Genomic DNA, 19,075 nt, shown 5'->3' with positions numbered 1-19,075 from the left:
GACTTTTCTCTTTCTCAAGGCTTAAGGAGTTCTTCTCTTAATCAATGGGAGATGAAAGAAGGATTTTGCTCACATTTTTCCATCTTTCTCTTTCTGCTTTTTCCCTTTCCAGCCCATTTCTCTCTTACTGTCGGTCAATGTCTGATGATGTATAATAAATTCCGGTCTCTAAAAATGAGGGCCAGTGCCCACCACCTCCAACTACTCATAGACCAGTTTGTACTTTCCCTGGACTCTGTAGCGACCACCTTATTACAATGCATGGTCTACAACGGGTACAGGGAAATGTTTTGACTTGTATGTTGTTGTGCACCATTTCCTTTGATTTAATGAAAGTCCAAAAATCTTTTTCAGAAAGATCAACCATGGGCAGATACTCACTTCAGACTCATTGTTAATTGCCCTCTAAGGGGTACCTCATTTGAAATAACATTACTTTCCATCATCAGATAATCACTTTCTAATTTGTTAAAAAATGCAGGTGACCAAATTTACTCTTAGAAGCCTGCTGTTGATACTGTCAAATACTGGGGTTGCCGTATAAAAAGGCAGCCTAGTCATACCTCCACCTCATGTCTTTTCTTACCTCCAGTTCCTTTCTCTTTATCTAGCCACTGGAGGTTTTTCCATCTCTAATTTCTCTCTTTGTCCCTGGTTTCCTCTCTTTTTATTCTTCCCTATTTCCTATTTTTCTGCCCCTCTCTCTCTCTTGTTTTGAGTATAAGTCTGATGATTAGAACTAGGTCCCTGTCTTTAATAATGAGTACCGGTGCCCACCACCTGCAACTATCGGAATAAACAGACTACTGAAACAGACCTGCCAACTCTCACGGTGCCACTGTGTGACACACGATATCGGCTCCCATCACACTGACACCTGGTGAGGAGCCAATGTCACACGGTGGCAGGGAAAACAAGTTGAAAACCACTGTAAATAGTGGATTTCCAGCTCGTATTCCGAGGCTTCAAACTGCCAGTGTGAATTAAGGGTTGGTTTGGAGGCGGGGGCTTCGGGGCAGGGTGGGTCCAAAAGTCCCTATTAGGTACTTCTCGGCACGAGTCCCACCCCCTCCAAGGTCCCGCCCCTCCTCACACTGTGAGGTTTTTATTCAAGTTGGCAGGTATGCTGAAGTTCATGGTCATCTCTTATTGTCAAGTTCTTCTTATATATGATTTGCATGCACAAGTGATGCAGAATGTTGGTATGAAGAATGACATAATCACTTTGATCTTTTTAAAAATCTGGTATTGGTTTCATTGTTGGTTTTCTTTTCCGTTTGCGCATTCTAGATTCGCGAGCGCAGAAATCATTTGATGGAAAATGATGTCCTTGCCCTTGATTCCGTTCATGCTGCTGATGCTGCTTCACATCCCAAATTCTGCCAAAGCCCAGGTTAATCCAGGTGAGAGTGAATTCCAGTATTCCACAGGCACCTCTACTATATATCTAATGTTCTACACCTGCGTATATGCTGAACTTGAATGTGCAGCAGGTTAATCGCTGGCCTGAGCCTAGTGGGAGGGAGTGTAGAATGGGTTTTTCAATGAAACACATATATTAAAGGAATTGTCATTTCTAATGCTAATAGCTCAAACTCTCGCAAATGCGAGACCACTTTAATGGTGGACGCGCCCCTTTTTTTTAGATGCAACTCGCCATATTCAGGTTACAGTGGGTAGCATCTAAAGAAAGGGGCGCGACCAACATTAAAGTGAAAGCGCGTATCAGGCACTTTTACACAATGTGTAAAAATAAAAAAAATGTGTAGCGCTGTAAATTAAATAAATAAATGAGTGCGTCCGCTAGAATCAAAGCTGTAAATTCAAATCAATCTAATAAGTGCAGCCGCTAAAGTGAAAGCGGACCGTGCCGTAAATTAAATAATTAAATAAGCACGGCTGTAATAGTTAATACGGACAGCACCAAAAATTAAGAAATACATGACTAATAACAATATAAAAGGTGGCGGCGTGCTGCGACGTCGTGGGTCGAATAGGGGAGATCATTAAAGAGAATAAAGCTCACCGACTAGATAAAGCAAACCGGGTAACAAAACAAGGAAAAGGTTCAGTCGTTATGGAAAGTTACAAATGCAGACATGGCGGTACCAAGGAGGGACTACTAAGCCTATTTTCGAATGAAAAGCAACAATTTTGAAAGGACAGTAAAAGGAGCCAATTGGAAAGATGGGTGGGAAATGGGCGGAGCCTCTGTGCCATACCACAATACAGCATGCCTCACAGAGCAGCGCTTGCGCTGCCCTGGCTCAACCTAAAAAGCGAGTGCTCTAAGGAGTGGCAGGACAGATGGAGCATCTGCTATTCAGCCTGGCAGAAAGCCCTGAGGCGACATACACTATTTTCTTGTGGGCGTGTACATAATTCGCCCCACCCCCGCCACCTCAAATCCTTTTGGAGACAGTCATATGCACTTATTACACTCACTGAGTACAATGTGGCGCTGGGAGGGATACATTTTTCTGGGCTGCTTTTAGCTCCGAATCCTCCACTGCGCCTGGTAATGGCCCTCGCCCTGTGATAAAACGGCACCTGTCTGTCTTCTAGTGACCCAGCATTTACGGAACTTCAATCTAATGCCCTGCCAACTTCCAGCTTAAAAGAAAGTCCTGAACCTAAAAACTGTTTCGGATTAAATGCGGACTGAAAGAAAACCTCGTATATAAACATAATCAGAACAAGCAGCATGTTGCCATATAGAAACAATCAACCCTGGAGACAATCACTGTTATTAAAAATGCCAAAATGTCCCAAATTAAAGAAAAGAGCTTTTTCAAAGCCCTGGATCCAGTCAGCACTTTTGTCCTTGAAGTGTGTGACTCACTCTAACATCAATCCTTTTCAAACAGACAACAAAGTCTGCTCCTTTGAAGGTAATTGTTTTTTTCTGTGAGCACGAAAAAGCAAAAGGAAGCGTGAATTGCGTTTTGCTCTGATGTAAGCTATCATTTTGGAATTTTGGTGTTATTCCGTTGGTGAAGTTTGCTGCATGTATCAAATTAGTTTCCGTGCCACGGTAAAAATTTCACCTGCACCATCGAGTCAAAGTGGCAAAAGGAAAGGGAAGAAAGACCTCAATAATTTGGACTTGGACGTGTCCAAGCTATCAGCTGTAACCCTCTCATAAAGCATAGACATTTCATGGTGCACAGTTCTGGGTCCCCCCAGTAAACCAGATAACGTGCTTTTAGGGCCCTATTGTGAGAAGACTGGAATCCAGCTTGGCATTCCCGCCCCCAACTGGAGTTACCAATGCTGCAGGCATTGTTAATTCAGGAGGATGTGGGGGCAGAAATACTCCTGATGACGTTTCTGGGGATTAGTCTGCCGGAATCAGCGCCCCCACATCAATACCTGCTGGATTTGAACATTTTAATACGGAGTTTTCTGAATATTGTGTCTGGATTTAGCAGGTGCAGTGTGTGGGTGAAAAACACCGGATCTGTGTTGATCCAGGGGATTTAGTAACTACTATAGGGCTCCTGTTCCAGCCCCATCGAGATTTCAGGGCCACTCATAATGAGTCCCTTAGATGCAATGTTTGTGATACCTTAAATACCTTGAAACAAATACCTTTAGGAGAACTAGAATTTGTAGATACAATAGTGTCCATCGGGATGGCAGAGGACATTGCTTGCGCAACCTGGCGGTAATCCATTCGCTAATTTTAGAGATGACCTCTGACCCACCAGTCATCTTTGTACATTGAACAGATCTTCTGTCACGATGGTTCCTTTTAAATTCCTATAGGCTTGACGGATAGCAAATGTCAGTTTTGATGGCCGTTCAACTAACCTTTTACATTTATTTGTTGTTAAGAAACCAACTCCCAAAGTGGGAGTTGGTTTCTGAAAGACAAATCTAATAACCCCACTCACTGGGAGTTTTCTCCCAGGGTGTGGGGGTCATTGTTTTTTTTTCTCTGTCCTTCACCACCTGGTTTTTCCTAAATAGGTGGGCAGTGTAACTCCCTACTTCTTCGGGCCATCCGAGGAAGTATTCCGTCGATGAAACAACTGAAGGCTCAGTCAACATACTACTAAAGGGCCACCTGCCTCCAAATGAGGCTTGTAGACGGAGGCTTTGACGAGCAGGGTACTCTGCCACATATGCTATGGATACTCTGTCCGCCAAACTGTAATTCAGGCCCTAAATGTATTACATATTTTATTTGTCTGACATGGGATGTACTCTTAACAAGCTTTGGTAAAGGCATTAGGTTTAGTCTATGTTATTAATAAGAAGCTGTTTTTTGTAGTTAAGTTGTAGCTTACTGAGTAGTTTTACAATATAAGTTACAGAAAGTCTGTTAAAGTGTTAGGACTTGTTTATGTACAAAAAAGCGATATATTGTGCTGTTACTAGTAGTATAGTACGGGTAAGTAATAGCAAAATTTTGAAAAATGAAATGAAAGAGGGAAATAAAAGAAATCATTGATGTAATAGCAATACTATTTGTTTAGAAGAGTTCTGATAACTTTTGGGCCCAGTGCCACTGCACCTGCTTCACCATTCAAATCATGCCCTCTAGTGCCTGTAAGGTAACTGCATTTGTGACTGCATGTTTAGTAGTAAAACATAGCAATATTTGGTGTTTAAATGAGTATTGACAGCTGTTGGCCCCGGTGCCACTGCACCTGCTGCACCATTCAAATCATGATCCTATTGCCTGTAAGGTAACTGCGCTTGTGACTGCCTGTTTAGTAGTAAAATATTGCAATAATTTGTGTTTAGAAGAATCCTACAGCTTTGGGCCCTGGTGTCACTGCACCTGCTGCTCCATTGAATACGTGACCCTAGTACCTGCAAGGTAAATGCACTTGTGACTTCCTGTTTAGCAGTAAAATTTAACAACATTCTGCGTTTAGTGGGGACCCTCGAGATTTTGGCACCAGTGTCATTGCACCTGATGCACCATTCAAATCAAGCCCCGTTTAACTGCAAGATAACTGCAATTGTGTCTGCCTGTATAGTAGTAACATATAGAAATATTAGGTGTTTAGAGGAGTTCTGACAACTTTTGGGCCCGGTGCTACTGCACCATTCAAATCATGATTTTGTTGTCTGCAAGGTAACTGCACTTGTGACTGCCTATTTAGTAGTAAAATATAGCAATATTAGGTGTCTAGTTGGGTGCCTTTTGCTTTTTGTCCTGGTGCTACTACACCTGCTGCACCATTCACATCATGACCATATTGCCTGCTAGATAACTGCACTTATGACTGCCTGTTTAGTTGTAATATATAGCAATAATAGGTGTTATGGGGAGTTCTGACAACCTTTTGGCCCTGTGCCACTGCACTTGCTGCACCATTCAAATCATGACCCTAGTGCCTGAAAGATAACTGCAATTGTGACTGCTGTTTAGTTGTAAAATATAGCACTAATCGGTGTTTAGTGGGGTGCCTGGAGCTTTTGGTCCCGGTGCCACTGCACCTGCTGCACAATTGAAATTGTGACCCTACCGCCTGCTAGATAACTGCACTTGTGACTGCCTACTTAGGGCCCGATTGTGATGCGGTTTGGAAAGCTTCCAACCAAATGGGTTTGGGAATGGGTTCTGACCGAATCTCATCGGGAGAGTCCAACCACCCTAGTACGATGCATCCGGATGCTTCCAGATACGATTTGGTTGGATTCCTATTGACTTCAATCGGATCCTTTGTTCCAACCAAATGCATAGGCTCCCATTGAAGAGAGGGGTGGCTAAGGAAAATCGGGCACCACCTGGTGCCTGCCACACTGTACATGGCCGGTAAGGGGGGACCCAAAGGTACCCCTACAGGCCCGATTGGGAAGGATCCGGGTGCAGGGGGGCCCACTATGGGCCACCAAAGTCTGATTCTGACTGCCCATTAGAATTGGACATAGTAAACACAAGGAGATGATGGACGGAGCGCTGAAACTTTTCAGACACTCACCCCCAGTCACATATCTAGGTTGAATCCATCATCGTTATTTAGATCACTTTGCCACCCCAGTTCAGACACAGCTATATGCAAATCAGTCTTGACCCTGTGCCTCATGGGAACAGTCCAGACCAAACTGCCAAGCCATGTCTTCCTTGGACCGGAAACAAGCATCCTGGGACCGGTTTCGGGCTAACAACCCTCATCAGCCAGGCTAGCTTGAATCCAGTGGCAAAGTGAGCAAGGGACCCACGTCTGGGCATACCCTGCCAACTTAGGGCGAACATAGCAAACACAAGGAGACATTGTTCTGCATTCTGTCCATCAATTGTTCTCTTTGCATTAGAGTCGGACGGCACGATTTGGAAAGCCTTCCCAAATCCAGCATCGTACTTGGTCATTCGGAAACACGGCCCTTTGAGATGTACGATTCTGCTCCGTACAGCTTGGTCATTCCAAATGCAGGTGGGTTCGGATTGGGGTATTCCTAACGCCTAACTCGCATTGTACTCGGTCGGTCGGAAACCTTTCCGAGCCGGTCGGAAAGACATGTTCCAGATCTGATTTGGACGGAGCTAATGCCGTTAGGAGGCCTTCCTAACCGCATCGGAATCAGGCCCTTAGTTGTAAAATATAGCAATATTAGGTGTTTAGAGTAGTTCTGACAACTCTTGGGCCCGGTGCAACTGCACCTGCTGCACCATTCAAATAATGATCCTGTTGCCTGCAAGATAACTGCACTTGTGACTGCCTGTTTAGTAGTAAAATATAGCAATATTTGGTGTTAAGTGGACTTATGACAACTTTTGGCCCCAGTACCACTGCACCTGCTGCACCATTTAAATCAAGCCCATTTTAACTGCAAGGTAACTGCAACTGTGACTGCCTGTATAGTAGTCTAATATGGCAATAATGGGTGTTTAGAGGAGTTCTGACAACTTTGGAGCCCAGTGCCACTGTCCCTGCTGCACCATTCAAATCATGACCCTGTTGACTGCAAGGTAACTGTACTTGTAACTGCCTGTGTAGTTTAAAATTTTAGCAGTAATCTGGGTTTATTGGGATCCCTAGAGCTTTTCCCCTGGTGCCACTGCAATTGCTGCACCATTCAAATCAAGTCCCTTTTAACTGCAAGGTAACTGCAATTGTGACTGCCTGTTTAGTAGTCAATTATAGCAATATTACGTGTTTAGAGGAGTTCTGACAACTTTTCAGCCCGGTGCTACAGCACCTGCTTCTCCATTCAAATCATGACACTGTTGTCTGCAAGGTAACTAACTGGACTTGTGGATGCCTTTTTAGTGGTAAAATATAGCATAGCTCTTGTATATTAACCTTATTTTCAATGTGCAACGTTTATTACAACATTTAGAATTTGATCATAATGACCAAATAGATTAAGCTGGAAAAATCAATCGGATAATGCCTACAAAGGGCAAATAAAGGTATTGAGGCATGAATAGGAAATACCACAAACGTTCTAAGGCTAAAGCATCTGCTTTACACAACTAAGTAATAAAAAGCAAGCATTCCAGCATACTGTTTGAAGCTGTGTGCCTTTGCATTGGGAAGAGATCTTCTTATCTTGACACTGAATGGGGCTTAAACAGTGTGAACAGCTTTAGTAGAAGTATTGTAAATGTGTGCGGCCATGGGAAGTTAACAAAAAAAAAATTCCACACAAAAGCGAATGAACACAGTAATTCGGAAATGGGAACTTATAAGACCACCCTTTTATGATATATTAAATACAAGAGATTTCACAAGCAAAGCGCATGCGCTGTGCAGGCAAAACCTTAAAAGGAAAACACAGGGAAATCTTTTTCAGAGATCATTTCTATTTAAATCTACCATCCCAAAACAACTGGAACAGTACTTGGCAGCTCTTGTTGTTTTCTTTAAATTTCATAAACCTTTACTGATTTTAAAGAAGACATAAAAGAGAAGTACATACATATTGTGTGAAATGGTTTCACATGCCAGGAACAAGCTTTGGCAGTTCACCGGTGGATGCAACATCCGGGTATTTTAGTACACCATTGCGGAATAATTCTTTGTCAGTTGTGGTTTCCATGGTGCTTAGTTAATACAATGGATGCAGTAGATATAGTGGGGTTGCACATACACATTTTGTGACTTATAGTAGTGATGTTTCCATACTGCGAATGTGTGCTCACAAACAATGTGCTTTGCTACCAGGAGGATCAACAAAATCTAAACCAAAGGATGGTTCCAAACAATACAGACTCCAATTTTAGCCTCACCATTCATAGGTCTTAGGTAACCAATTTAAAAATAGTACATTTGTATTAATTACAACAGTCACACTAATAGTTGATTGCTGTTTAATTTTGTTCTTCTGAAATACTGATTAGCAGTAATGCCAAACAATATTTCATTTGTAGAGCGAGTTACAGTTCATCAGTGATTTTAGAAACAGCAGCCACAGGCAACACTTATTTCTTCCAGTACATTGGACCTTTTCAACCCTTATGTCAATTTGTCAGTAAAAACCATCATGACTGGCATTAAATCAAAATGATAATAATACACAATTAAAGTAAGCCGAGAGTGATACATAGACATCAGTGGTGGCAGCAAGATCGAGAGGTACATTTGAAGAAGTAGAAAGGAAAACGTATGTCCCGTAAGAGAACAGGAAGAGAGGCAGTATCATGTAGTAGGTCATGCATTTGATCCGTGTATGATTCCTGATGCAGTAATATGGTATAAGTATAGTGGAATTAGAAACCCGTTCAAAATGCTTTGTACTAGGATATCAAGTTAAGTGCAGCATTGACTAAGCTAGCCTGAATTATGATCACGAGTGTCTTCTGAGCGATGGGTGCAGATCCGTAGAATCAGTGGCTTCGATATTTGCAGTTATAGTGCACTTTAGACCATGGGCAGCTTTTAGAGCTATAGTATGAGTATAGTATAGATGAGAACCTCAGAGTGAGCCATGATGCAATACTAAGCTATGTCTAGCATATTCTAGTTTGGCCTGAATTAAGTATCATCATGGAAGCTGGTACACTTCTGAGTAACAAGCAGTGATTAGTAGTGTCAAGGTGGCTTTGATTTTTCCAGGTATAGGTCCAGTTTAGACCAGAGGCAGAGAGAGGAATTGAGTCAGAAGTTATTATTACATACAGCGCTTCATATAAAACACACCAAAGCTCACCAAGTGTAATGCAAGATATTGTTGTAGTTCTACAAACCTTTGATAACCAGCATTAAACGTTAGCCTAGAAGGAGGAGATCAGGGCTCTTGATGTTTGGTTGTGTGTTAATAGACCAAGGACCTAGACTATATTGATGGGGTTGTGTGATATAATGCTTTAAAACATATACATGATTATCTTCTCAATTTCCTCCCACAATGATCTTCACTGTTTACAGTGATAGAGCCTGGATTCTGTTTTTCCTGTGTTTTTTAGATCGTTCCAACATAAATTGGATTTTAAAAGGCCAATTTTAAACAATTTATCAGGTGTCCAAAGGGATCTTTGTAGTGTTCAGAACTACCATTGAGCTAGTAAGGGGATATTTTGGTCTTTGTGGAGAATTTTCAAGAATCTGACCCTATTTGATGAGTTAAAGGCTAGAGGTTCAGTTTGGCACAGATACTTTCCTATTTCTTATGAATGTAAGTGTTGTTTTTCGGGTTATTTGTGGTAAGTAGCTTGTAGAGTTTTGCAGCCATATATCCTTGTGAGACTAGTTTCCTAAGTAGACAGACAAGGTCCGTGGTATGTGGATTCTTTAGTTTATTTAAGCCTGTTGTGAGTTGCAAAAGTCTAGATTTGGTCATTTGTATTTTGTTGCAACATTGTGAAGGAGATAGAGTTGTCTGAGGAGCTGAGGTTTTCAATGTAGATAACTCCTTTCTCAATCCATTCCTTCCAGTATATCATTTTCCCTTCTATTTTATCTATTTTATTTTGTATGGTAAATTTTTAACCATCTCAAATAAAACACTACAATCATTTCAACCTCAAATGAACTCCCCGCAATCACAATGGGAGGTGGTAGAGAGACGAATGAAGGGAGAGAAAGAAAACCCCACTATTACTATGCCAATCGAGATAGGTTGTCTAAGGATTACCCACCTTTCTGTGAGAACCATAACTTAATGCGATCAAAGTACCCACAGCTCTGGGGCAAACACCCATAATGAGTCTCAAGTCTACAAATAGGAGACCTATTCAGACCTATTCTCTCCTTAAGGATTTTGAGGAGAGTGGTGCAATTCACCATTCGAGGGCTGCAAAAAGGTTAAGGTGGATAAGGAGATAGGCGTTACCATTATCCAGAAAGCAGAGTTTGTTGTCAGCTATTTTTGAAATAGGAACTAGCTCTTCCTGATTTGAAAGAGTACTATTATGCTAACTTTGCACACACCACATATAGATCTACGAGGGTCCTAAATATCAATAGGTACGATAATTTCTTTTTAGACTTAATTTATAAGGAATATCTAATCTGAGATTTTATACGTTTGATAAAAACTCCTAAAAAAGTAAGGTATAAAACCCTTCAATAGAGCATTACACGGAAAAAAAAGCTATATAAACATTATTCGATCCCCACTTTAAATGGAGGAACCCTCCTCTCGGATATCCATGTAGGGCAAGATTTATTATTAGAATCAGAAAATATGTCCAATTGGAAAAAACAGGATTTCAGTAAAATAGGAGATTTTCTGTTGGGAGGTTGGAAGACCTGGTCTGAAATAGAACCAACGCTTAAATACAGTAGAACAAATTGATTGCCAATGCTGATAAGCAGTTTAGAAGGGTAAATGGAACGCGGAGGAACTTCAATCACACCACGTCTGTACTAATTAATAGTATTTATTCAAGGAGCATCTTTTAAGTTCATTAAAGTTTTTCATGAATGATTTAGAGAATTTGTTAATAGGGATATCTGCCAAATTGGCAGCTTAGTCATTGTTGTACATTATTGTTGTAATAATTCACTGTGGTGTTTTCCATTATGATGTTTGTTCAAATCATTCATGAAAAACTTTAATGAACTAAAAAGATGCTCCTTGAATAAATACTATTAATTAGTACAGACGTGGTGTGATTGAAGTTCCTCCGCGTTCCATTTACCCTTCTAAACTGCTTATCAGCATTGGCAATCAATTTGTTCTTTATGCTAACGGGCTTAGCCTTGCTGATTAGAGCCACACCCATTTTTGTTCTTGCTAAATAAAGTAGAGTCATTATGCAATGGTCATTTGCTAGAGTTAAAAGTATTCCATCGGAACATAACTCTACACATATTTGTGATCTCAGCGAGCTCGTAGAGCAACTAGAAAATCATATGCACCGTATGTCAATAAGCGGTTGGGTCTCTCTGTTCCGTACCGGAGGGCCAAATACATTGTATCAAAAAGCACACAAAAAATAAGTGGCTGTTGTATCGCACTCCAGATTTCCTATACAAAATCAATCCCCAGATTACATCAAATTGCTTTCGATGCAATTTACAGGGAGAGGGGAACTGGACTCATATTATCTGTGAATGTCCGAAACTAGATGGATTTCGGGAAAACATCAACAGATAATGTCATGATATTTTGAAAGTCTCCCAGACACTAGATACCAAGACAATAGTTTTAGGATATTCCACAGAGTTAACAGCAACTACGCTACAGCAAAAACAGATATTTATCCTGGTTTTAGCTGCACGTTCGTTGATTTTACAAAATTGGAGATCGAATGACATTCCCACTCCCACCCAGCTATTTAGTAATTTGAACAGGATTAAAGAGCACGAAAAAAAGTACGCTTTAAGAGCCGGCTCCTATAAGAAGTTTAAGACTTTGTGGGAAAATTCAGGTTAAACTACAATGGTAGGCTGCTGTGCTCTCGGTTTCGATATGCTTTTAAAATATTGTTAAATTAGACTGTATAATTAATGATGTGAATTATCGTACATTATAAACCTTTTAAGTTCATAAACTGTGTATGGTTTTTAAACATCGGTCGTAACTGTGTAAATACGCCGTTATTAATTATCAATGAATTTCTTCCTGTTTCCTACTTATGTACTATGAATAGATGAGCTATCTCCAAATAAAACAATATAAAAGTAGGAGACCTATTCAGACCCATTCTCTCCTTAAGGATTTTGAGGAGAGTGGAGCAATTCACCATTCAAGGGCTGCATAAAGGTTAAGGTGGATAAGGAGATAGGCGTTACCATTATCCAGAAAGCAGAGTTTGTTGTCAGCTATTTTTGAAATTTTGTTTTCATGCTGCACTCTGACTTGATACCCAATTGGAGCTGATGTTGGATGTTATTCCCGTCTGTTGAGAGTTTGAGTTTGGTCTCAACTCATCTCTCAAAAACTTTAGCATGGAAGGGTAAATTAGAGACCAAAGAAATCATTCAAATGATCTGGATCTCCCCAAACTTTTTTATACTAATGATAAGACCAGACCTGCTTCTAGGTAGTCTTCGAATTGTTCATGAGACAAAGAAGTGTTCAGAATAGGCCAGTATAGTGTAACAGAGGAAGTGATTTCTTTGAAAAATGTGGTAGAGATGGGTTCTGAGAAATTGGATGAATACTTGGTCTTGACAGTGGTATTCAATATTTCTCTAAATGAAGACCATGTCATCTTAGATTTATGGATTGTTTCACCATTGTCTTGGACTCTCAGAGAGTGCACTAGAGATCGATCTTGATCCCCTCCACAAAGTAGGCAAAGAACTCCTCGCAGTTTTCTTTGCTGATGTTGGTGATCCCCTATGGGTGGAGTAGATTGTTGCACAATTTCAAATAGCTGTTTTTAGATTGGTCTATTTCCATATAACAATGCTTTAACTTGGTTAGAAAAAGTCTTTTGTATTTATTTGTTGCCAAATTTGATCTGTGGCTTTGAAAGTTTGTTTTTTCTTCAGTCTTTTCAATACCATTGAGTACCATTTTTTGTTTTTTCGTGGCAATCTTGTCCATGATTATTGTCATGGTCATTAAAGTAAAAAAGATAGTGTCATTATTAATCAGGTCTCTGACCATTGCATGGGTCATCTACTTTGACCAGTGCTCACATCTTCAGAGGAGTGTAGTGAGAAGGGGATGAGAACATGATTGGACTAAATCAGGGGCATGGGAGTTTCAGTCTCATATAGTGATTCTTTCAAAACTAGGAGGTCCAGCATAGAGCTGTTTATGTGAGTGGATCTTGAACGCACTTGAATGAGGTCATTATTGAATGGAATATGACATTGATTAAACTTTGAAGTCTTTTAGGTTTCCCCATTGTAAACTGACTTTTCCAAGAAAGATAATGTTATCAACATCATCATAAAAATGTATTTTCTGATAGATACTCCTGACAGTAGATACCTCGCCTTAGAATGCTTTCCAGGTACCACACTGTATCCGGAAAGCTTTTACAGCAGTGCTCTTGCTTGCTGCGGGCCTTTACTCCAGTTCCATACCATCCCAGAAGTGACGAAGCTAGCCACATTTAAGCACCACTCCTGCACACTTTCTTTAGTTCCTTTCTTTCCTTTCTTTCACTCGCAACTGTGCCGGTTTTCTGACGACTTCTAAATGATTTCATCAGAGTGCTAGTGAATGATCTCCTCACTCAAAATAGTAGGTTTCAAGCCACGCCTCGACTGTAAGTAGCAATGTTGGTCATGGACCCCCACCAAATGTTTCTTTGGTATCTGGGCTTGGGCCGTGACTCTAAGTCATAGGATAAGTGTGCCCTCATGCATGTGAAAGCAATTAAAGACCAAGAGGCGAAGCTATATGTTGCAGAGCACATGAATCTTAACAGAAAGAGGTAGAGAGAGGAGAGAACAGAGGGGCTTGTTTGTCTCCCCTAAAATGAGTTAACAAACAAAGAGAACAAGCTCAAAATGCAGCTTTGATCAACCAAATAGTAAAGGTCATCAAAGACGTCTCCCTTGTAGGGAACCCATTTTGTTTATAAAAGAACCCTCACCCACCAACCTAGTTGGTGGCATGCTTCATCGTAGGGTTCCCACCCAGGGGGCCGAGTGCCTCCTGGGTGTGCATCGACGCCTGATTACAGTGGAGCTGGTTTTTGTTTTTGTCTTTGAGTGGGAAATGAATACCGTGAAAGTGAGAAATTTAAAACTACCTCCGGGGTACCAAATTCTTTATTATGTGGTCCCAGGGGTACCACATAATAAAGAACAACAAGTTGTTGGATGTGAATGAGAGAGTATGGTCTCGCACGTCTCCAAAGATTGTGTGAATGATGAAAGTGATGTGGTCTACATGTGTCAGCCAATGTGTTCCCAATTGATTTGCTTTCTTCAGGACCTGTGGTTCAGGGTGAAATTGCCCTGAAATCATGTGATCTATGCACACACGCTAAGGTGTGCATTGGTGAGTTAAGTGCGTAACTTACGTGTTTCACCGTCAGTTTAATTAACTTCTGCAAGAAAAAAGGAGACATAAAATGATTATAAACATTACAAGGCCCCAGGCGGTGGAGACCAATCGTCAGTGCATGTGCCCCCAGGCCAGAGTTAATCATCTACTGACTGATGCGATCGAAAGTGAAATGGTCGCATCGTCTAACATGCAGCATTGAGTATAATAGAAGAGAAATGATACCGCCTACTTAAAGTACGAACATTTTTCGGAACATAGATCCTGTTGGGAGGCGGTGCCTGTTGTCACACTCTATTCATGTAAATCAGGGTAAAAAAAGGAAATGCTATCTGCAAGGATAATAGCTGTCATGTGACTCATAGAGTGAGTGGTTGTTCGCTTTTGTTACTCACTGCATCAAGGTTTGTTGGCAGAACACAAGAAGTCACTCCGCTCAACTTCATGCTCAAAGTCCTCCTCTAAGTCCAAGCCCAAGCACAAACACAAGAAAGCAAAGCAGGACTCAACCTCATCACACCGCTCTGACTCCAAAGAGAAGGAGTAAGGGCATCACAATGTTAGTCACACAATTTTGAGATCTCCAGCCAGTGAACTGATTCCTCCACATTTCCTGACATGCCCCAAATTTCTGAGGCCATTTTCAACTACTCAGCAGATCAAGGCGTCAGGGAGGCCATACCCCTGCTGCAAATTTCGGCGCCCTTCTGACTCACTTTGTTGTCCCTTTTGGGCCCATAGTGCAGGGGCCCACAGTCGAGTAAATGCCAGCGGGCACATCCACAATGCTGTCTATCCTACTGGGATACGCTAAAGAGCCCATACCTACTCCAATATAGAATTATATATACTCTCTCCTAAGATCCACAATGGTCCCCACTACACATTCACCAGTGTAGATGCCCTAGCACCAGAAGACCTAGTGCCAACACCAATGTCAGACTCCAAAACCGACTTTGGCTCAAACCTGACTGATGTCACATTACTAAATTAGAGAAGAGCAAATGGTCATCATGCACCCTGAGTCGAACCCTGTGCCTCTGCCATGTCACACGTATCAGCAAAGGCTCCATTTTCATTTTGGTTCTGACTCTGATCTTATGCTAGAGCATAGGACACCCTAGGATGTTGATGATAGTGATGACGGTGGCTTGCTTCCCCCTCACAATAAATATGACCCATTATATACTGATTTACAGACTGCCAAAAGGGTTGACACTTCACCTGAGTGAGAGCTTTCGTTCACCACTTGGGCCCAAAATGGAAGGGAGTGCCTTCTTTTCAATTATGGTCTTTTGGGCAGCTCAGATACTAGTATTACAGCACCCTCCATCGAGTGAAAACAAATGACCTTACAGAGATTGTACAGTCTGGTCTGGCTACTACTGAACCCTTTCTTCCATTTAAGGATGCTGTCACTGACACTTTGAAGGCTACTTGTTGAAGCCTTAATCTTGGCCACCTGTGACTGGGCAGGTGGGCAGATGTCACAGACCGGCACGTGGTGACCCAGATTTTCTCACCAAGCACCCATGTCCAGACAGCCTCCTTGCACAGACCACGACCAGTAAGGTGAATTCTAACTCATTTCGAACCACTCCTCTGATCAGAGTATCCAAGATGATTGAGGCTTTTGGCAAGCTCATGTTTACTTCCTCCAGTCTAGCATTGTGATCATTAAATGCAATTGTTTGCTGGGTAATTATAGAAAATCCATTAATGCCTTGTGTGGCGTTTACAAGACTGACCCCTTACGAGCTTTTATTTGTTTTTTCTTTGGCACAGCTAGGCCTTGTAGTGGGCCTTTCTGTGTTTGCTGGACTAACCATCCTTGTTTAAATTACTCATTGTTTCGTGATTTTAAATAGTTTGACAAACATATTTACTGCTAAACTGTTTGTGATGCTACACTGGGACCTTTATTTGGTATTGACGTTTCTCATGTATAGTCCTTTGAGACATTTTATAGCTGCTCGCTGCATCTCCTGACTTTAAAGATCGTTGTCCTGATTGTGATTATGTCAGCTCATCAAGCGAGTGAACTTTACGTGCTTTCAGTGCAACTGCCCTACACCCCCTTTTTTCAGATAAGTTAGTGCTGAGATCGCAGGCACCATTCATTCCAAAAGTCGTGATTTACTTCCATGTTGGGCAGTCCATCACTATACCAGTGTTCTTTGCTTCCACTCACCCCCTGAAAAAGGAGGAGTCTCTATCAGGTTAAGTGCTTTAACCTTTTGCAATGAGCGTACCAAGGACCTGCGAGTGGCTGATTTGTGGGGGTCTCTGAACAAACCAAAGTGAAGGCTGTGCAAAAGAGGCTCATATTGAGGTGCCTAGTCCTCTGCATTAAGAACTTCTACAATCTGGCGACGAAGCTGCCTCCGGAAAGTCTGTGAGCCCATTTGACCAGGGCTAAGGTTGCTACCACTACATTGGCACCTCGAGTGCCTGTCCTTGACATCTGTCAGGCTGTGACATGGGCGTCGGTGCACACGTTCACGAAGCACTACTGCATTGACAGCCAGGTCTGGTTGGAAGGGCATTTTGCCTGCTCACGACTTTTTGATCTGAGCACACTCCACAGACCCTCCACCTAGGAAAGTACCTCCATGGTGTCTGTTTTAAGGTGAGGAGCTTTGGTTACAAGTATTCATCAGAAGACAAAGTTACTCACTTTTGGTAACTCTCTTTCTGGTGGATAATCTAACCGCAGATTCCTCAATGTCCTCCCACCTCCCCATTTTGTGGAGTGGCTTATTTTCTTAAAGGTTCCAAGTTAGTTATCAGCACAATTGTTCACACTCTGGGTGTGAAGGTGTGGAAAGGGAACAAGACAAAAAAACTGACATCTGTGTGCAGTGGTGGCATTTATATAAGCTCTGCTCCATCTCTTCCGGGGCGGTAGGGGACCAGTGTGCAGCTGCACAGTACCAAGTAGCAACACGCAGGAGCCCTGCTGTAAAAAAATATTCCAGATCCAGTTTGGCACCTGGGGGGTATTCTAAGGTGAGGAATCTGCAGCTGGAGATTCTACCAAAAGGAGCGTTACCAAAGGTCCGTTTTGGTTATAAGCCTCCCAAAAAATTTCCATTTATTAGCATTGGACACACTTCTGATATTCATGTCTTACAGTAATATACCAACAATATAGCTTTAAAAGATTCTCAAAACCACAAAATAGATCATGGTAGAACATGTTACAAGTCTACTAGTCTATATATAGGAAATTTCTGATACATAGGCGCTTGGTTGGACTCATGACATAATTCTAAATGCTGTGGGCCCTGGAACTGGGCAATAGTCTTCACCTCCAACACCCCCTAGTTTTCATGCAGAACAACATAAAACAAATAACGTGTCAATTTCCCCCATCTCGCAATCAGAATTTCCTGGGTTGTGATCTGGTTTCCACTTAGCAATATATTTCACACACTGATAGTATAACAAATCTGAATCTTAAATACAATGAGCGCCCCAGTTCTGGTGCAATATCATCAAAATATTCCTCAAATATGGTATTTACCCCAGCCGGTAAGTACCATGTTAAGAATGAGCAACAAGCAACATTTCCCTAAATTCTTTGTTGCAAATGAATCTTGTCTCTTGCGGATTCTATCGGAATTTATAATGATCGGGTTGTCACAATCTTCCCTATAGCCAGTCCTCTTTAGTGCCTTTCAACTTTGAGTCACCAATTACATTTCTTATGGTTCTTCGAATTCAGTCCATGATATTCCTTTCTGTTATACTTTGGCATATGGGTTAGCATAAAGCCTGGCTCATAACAAGACAGGACGTAAAGCAGTTATGCCAGAAATAGAACTAATGACCTTTCCCAATTGCAGAAGAAGCCCCCGCCCCCCCCCCCAATCGATTTTCAAATGTTTCAAAAACATTTGCAGTAGTGGCTGGCAGGGAAGGAAGGTGGAGGGGCGGGTGGAGGAGGGAGTAGCAGGGGGGGACATAATAAAAAGAATTATATACCACTTACCTCTTCCGCTGGCCGTTTCTTCTCGCTTCTCCGGAGTCCGGGTACCAGGAAGCACCCAGGCTCCCCATAGCCAATCACAACACTACAATGCTGCGTTATGATTGTCTCTCCTAAGCCAATCACAATGCTGCAATGCAGCGATGTGATTGGTCTGAGCACCGTGGATCGGCACTCAGATGGGGACTGGAGGCCAGGGCATGTGAGGGTAACATGCTTAGTCTGCATGACTGTTTGGCCGGTCCCAGATGGCCGGCCAAGCAGTCTTGTGTACTTAGTGTGCACAAACCACACCTCCCCCTATGCCTCCAGCCCCGCCCCACCCTAACCCAGCCCGGAACCTGCGAAATATAGCTGCCCCTAGAAATTTGGCTCAAAAAAATACCCAACAATCTGCGCCAAACACTGTTACATTTGTATCATTGGCTGCTGCATGCAGCATGTTACAACTAAGGTTGTTATTGTATCTTAAAATGGCAACCATCATGCACACTGAATTTTCCTTTGTTGGTGCAGCTGCCAAAGCAAGAATTTGTCTGTAAAGCTACTTCCTAAACGCTAGATTTTTGTTTCAGCTTATTTCTCGATTTCATAACCATAAACTTCGTTCTGCTTATATTATTTGTTTATTTTCCACTGCAGCAATAAGCTTCAAAACCCACCAACAGACGCATTGCTAACTCGATTTGCATCTGTAGTAAATGCATCATCTGCAAACAAGAGAATAGTGTTTCCATCACCAGCCAACTTAAAGGAGCACAGGTT

The 19,075-nt window shown here is 41.9% G+C and overlaps 1 protein-coding gene across 1 annotated transcript in view; it reads left to right on the top strand.

The window, feature by feature from the left end:
* Positions 1-19,075, top strand: part of DDR2 (discoidin domain receptor tyrosine kinase 2) — a 686,650-nt gene that overhangs the window by 143,912 nt on the left and 523,663 nt on the right. The window contains exon 2 of the mRNA XM_085654795.1: positions 1,291-1,403. Coding sequence (XP_085510921.1) covers positions 1,322-1,403 — 82 coding nt within the window. The 5' untranslated portion in view covers positions 1,291-1,321. The remainder of the gene's footprint in view (positions 1-1,290; positions 1,404-19,075) is intronic.

Source organism: Triturus cristatus, chromosome 4_1 (genome assembly GCF_964204655.1).
Source record: "Triturus cristatus chromosome 4_1, aTriCri1.1, whole genome shotgun sequence".
Taxonomy (NCBI): Eukaryota; Metazoa; Chordata; class Amphibia; order Caudata; family Salamandridae; genus Triturus; species Triturus cristatus.
This window is presented reverse-complemented; position numbering and strand designations above follow the sequence as displayed.